The sequence below is a fragment of the Penaeus japonicus genome, unplaced genomic scaffold (genome assembly GCF_977035675.1).
Source record: "Penaeus japonicus unplaced genomic scaffold, GWHDUDI00000001_assembly GWHDUDI00000002, whole genome shotgun sequence".
In the NCBI taxonomy this organism is placed as follows: domain Eukaryota; kingdom Metazoa; phylum Arthropoda; class Malacostraca; order Decapoda; family Penaeidae; genus Penaeus; species Penaeus japonicus.
In genome coordinates, this window is record NW_028234404.1 from 50411726 (window position 1) to 50416725 (window position 5000).

The 5000-nt window shown below is 27.6% G+C and overlaps 2 protein-coding genes across 2 annotated transcripts in view; both read right to left on the reverse strand.

Moving 5' to 3' along the window:
* Window positions 1–1155: 1155 nt before the first annotated feature.
* On the reverse strand, window positions 1156–1900 carry LOC122267387 (pro-resilin-like). Its single transcript, XM_043037428.2, has 2 exons — window positions 1865–1900; window positions 1156–1578 (listed from the first exon to the last, which is right to left on the reverse strand). The coding sequence occupies exons 1-2, from the start codon at window positions 1874–1876 to the stop codon at window positions 1237–1239; spliced, it is 354 nt and encodes a 117-aa protein (XP_042893362.1). The 5' UTR covers window positions 1877–1900; the 3' UTR covers window positions 1156–1236.
* Window positions 1901–4862: 2962 nt separating this feature from the next.
* LOC122267393 (pro-resilin-like) overlaps window positions 4863–5000 on the reverse strand; it is a 694-nt gene continuing 556 nt past the window's right edge. The window contains exon 2 of the mRNA XM_043037433.2: window positions 4863–5000. This exon is cut by the window's right edge and continues 350 nt beyond it. The gene's annotated coding sequence lies outside the window, so the exon portion shown is untranslated.

The window sequence follows — 5000 nt, forward strand, 5'->3', positions numbered from 1 at the left end:
TGGAATTCCAGAAGAAATCTGTGACTGTTTTTCATGTCTGACTTAATGAAGAGCCGATATATCCCCCAAAAAATTTCACATTTATTTTTTCGTGCAATGTATGCTCATTTTTCTGAAAACTTATTTGTTTGCACACACACACACACACACACACATATATATATATATATACATATGTGTGTGTGTGTGTGTATATGTGTGTGTACAAATATATGTATATATATGTATATATCTATATTCATATATATATGTCATATATATTTATAAATATTTATATACATACATAATATATATATATATATATACATACATGTATATATATGTATATATAATACATATATATACATATAATATTACATATATATAATATATACACACACATTTATATGATATATAATATAATATATATATTTTATTTGTATATTGACAAATATATATATATATATATATATATATATATATATATATATACATATACATATATATATATATGCATATATATGTATGTATGTATATATACACATACATATATATGTATATATGTATATATAGACATAAATTCATATATATATATATATATATATATACATACATGTGATATATATATATATAAACACACACATATATATACATATATACATATTTGTATATAAATTTTTTGTGATAAGAGACCTGAATGCTACAGTACATAATTCTTATGCTACAGCTAATTAACTGAGATTGTGAAGGTGATACATGTATATATGTATATATAAACATAAATTCATATTTATATATATATACATATATATATATATATATATATATACACATACATGTGGCATATGCACACATACACATATATACATAATTGAATATATAATGTTTGTGATAAGAGACCTGAATGCTACAGTGCATAATTCTAACACTACAGCTAATTAGCTGAGATTGTGAAGGTGATACAGGATAATCACATTTTTCAAAAGGATCAGGAATTGTAACGTGACCTGAAAGCCGCAGTACATAATTCTAACTCTACAGCTAATTTATAATGTAAATGTGTGTGTTTCCTCTCAATATCTAAATTAATACCACGACCGGCGTATCACAGTCAATTAATATTGTACTACTGATATATTTTTATAGGGCAATGATTAGTTGGTGAATAAACGAATGTTAATTTTGATCTGCTGTTTATTTAAGCAAAATTATTATTTACAAAGCCTTCGGAGGAATAAATAATTTTATTTATTTTACTTAACCATAAGCGGGTGCGGGCGTGTAGGCGCGCTGCTGTGTTGGGTACTGAGCCTCGCCCTCATAGGTGACCTCGGCCACATAACCAGAATCTCCGTTGACATTGTATGTGACCCTCTGCAGGCGACCGTCGGGAAGGAGGACGTAGTATGATCCCTCGGTGTAGTCGCCGTCGCGAGACTCCTGGTGGCCGAAGTCGTTGCCGGATGGCGGGTCGTTGACGGCGTAGTTGAAGTCGTACTTGGCGGGGGCGTAAGCAGGGGTAGGAGCATTGTACCCGTAAGCAGGTGCGCGGTCAGGGCGGGCGAGGGCAGCGGCCACGAGAGCGGCGAGGACAAAGACCTGGAATAAGATGCAAGGTATGAACAAGGATCCTACTTTTAATATCCAGTTAGATTATGACAACAATGAAGGTACACAAACACGCACACATACATATACGAAAACCATGCATATATACATACATACATTAATTCATAATGATTTATCTATCTACATATAAATACATATAAACATATATATATATATATATATATATATATATATATATATATATATATATATATATATATATGAGTGTGTTAGAAACGAATAGGCAAAACTTTTATATAATATATAATAAGTTCACCTTGAATGCCATTTTCTTTGAATGTTACGATTGGAGTGTTGAAGTCAATAGGACGGTATACTTTTATACATGCGATGAAGGCTAAACTCCTCCCACCTGATGACGTCACGATGCTTTCCCAGTCACAAGGGGTCACTGTATCGCTGCACACTTACCTTGAGTCCTGGGAATGTGAAAAGAAGAAAAAAATCCTACGTGATGCTCTGCTTTTGGTAATAGCTAACTCGGTGCGAGATGGTATTTGCAAGGACTTTTTTTGTTGCATCATATCGAATGACGATGTACGAGCAACAAATGTAATGAAGAATATTGAGCATTAGAACAAGGAGGAGGAGGAAGAGGAAAAGGCAGGGCAGTAAAATACAAGAAAAAATTAAAACTTGATGAAATTGCAGCTTAAGATCTATTAAGCGCCTTAACATGATCAAAATTTGATCATGTTACAGTAAAAGGAGGAAAAGATACACACATATACTGACAAACGCACATATAACATAATACTTTCATACACATGCCGATATACAGTACATATGTGTATATACACATATTTATATGTATATAAATAAATAAATATATATACATACATAATTTTTTATATACATATATATGTAAATATATATATATATATATATATATATATATATATTAAATATCAATGTTGGAGTCATATATAGAGAAGAACACAAGTATTCTATACTCTCGAGGGCTATGTCTAAATACACAACAAATACGAATATGCAAGTAAATGTTAACACACACGCATATGGCTGTCTGTATGTGCATGCATACATACATACACAAATAAGCATTACATATACAGGTATATATATACATATGATATAACACGATACATATACATACATACATACATATATACATATGTATATATGTATGTATATATGTATATATATACATAAATACATATACATATATGTATATATGTTTACATATCATTTATATCTATATGTATGTGCAAATTCTATATGTATATATATATTTATATACATACATATATATATATATATATATATATATATATATATATATATATAGATACATATAAATATACATATATATAAATATATATACATATATATATATATATATATATATATTTGTATACATACATATACATATATACATATATGTATATATTATATATATATATATTATATATATATATATATATATATATGATTTCTAGTCAAACACATTTATTTGGTTAACAACAAGGCTTCTTTATCTATTTATAAGTTTGTTACCGATTATAATTTTATGTGATACACTGAATTTACAATGGCGGAGAACTGGCTGGATGAATGTCACCAATCTTGTTCAGAACAGATAAATTGGGGTATCATGAAGTTACAGACTATAATATTTTTAAATGCCATACCCACACTATATATATATATATATATATATATATATATATATATATATATATATATATATATACATATATATATTATATATATATATATATATAATGTATATATATATATATATATATATATATATATATATACCTATATATATATATTATATATATATATATATATATATATATATATATATATATAATGTGTGAGTATGGCATTCAAAAAATATTATAGTCTGTAACTTCATGATACCCCAATTTACCTGTTCTGAACAAGATTGGTGACATTCATCCAGCCAGTTCTCCGCCATTGTAAATTCAGTGTATCACATAAAATTATAATCGGTAACAAACTTATAAATAGATAAAGAAGCCTTGTTGTTAACCAAATAAATATGTTTGACTAGAAATCATTGTTTCATAAAATATGACATTAGCGATTTCACATAAATTCCAAAATATGGTGGAAAGTGTGCCGTATCACACTTTAGGTTTCCAATTTGCACTTTGCTTTATGGACAGGAAACTGTTAAGTTCTCCTTATTTCCTTTGCAGACAAAGAGTGTTGAGTTTCACCAAAACCCGTAAAAATATTAATTACCGTAAAATATGATTACCTTTATTATAGTTTCATTGAAGGGTAGAGAAAAGTTGACAGACAAGCAAGCGCATATTCATAAAGAAAAAAAAAAAAAAATACAGATATAGGCATACATACAATGACAAAAGCCGATATTCACACACACGCATATACTGAAGATGATTTTGCAAAGCTATCTCTATCAAATTTTTTCCCATGGATGATACATTACTATTAATGCTATTTTATGCTGTTGACTATGAAATTATATATATCAATTAGTCAATTGCATCGTTTTGGTTACAATAAAGTAAGTTTATCCTCGAGACGAAGATGCACGTCAGAGGTTGATGATAATTAAAAAGGAAAAGAACTTGAAGATGTTACACAACCGACGAAGAAGATTGCGGTGAAAACAAAAGGAAAAAAGAAAAAAAGTTTCAGATGTGCGAAGCGAAAACACAAGAACATTGTTTAATTTCCATTGTTCGATGTATGTGTGGATATGTGTTCTTTACATACACATACCTGTGTGTGTATAGCAACATGTATATATGTAAATTATATATATTCATATAATTACGTATATGTATATCTACACATACATATATATACATGCATGTATATATAAATAAATATATATATATATATATATATATATATATATATATATACATATATGCATATGTAGATATATATAAATATACATATATCTATAAACATATACGCATACATCCACACGCACAGACACACGTACATACATAAATTAACATACACATACATATACAGTATATGTAACACACTCACACACACACACACACACACACACACACACACACACATATATATATATATATATATATATATATATATATATATATATATATAATATTTGTGTGTATGTGTGTGTGGATGTATGATTTTTTTAATGAACAGACAGATTATTAAAGAGTTATAAACACAGATAACTCGGTATATTGATTTAAAATGTATATGTAGATAAAAACAAATAGATAGATAAATTAAACTTTATTCCTTTTTAAAGTAAAACATCAAAGGCGGTAGAACAAAGAAGGAAAAAAAGCAAGATACTAGTTTCCACGATTATCAAATACAATAGAAGACTGAAACGTTTCTCAAGATTGCAAAATTCATTTCATAAATAATGAATATGT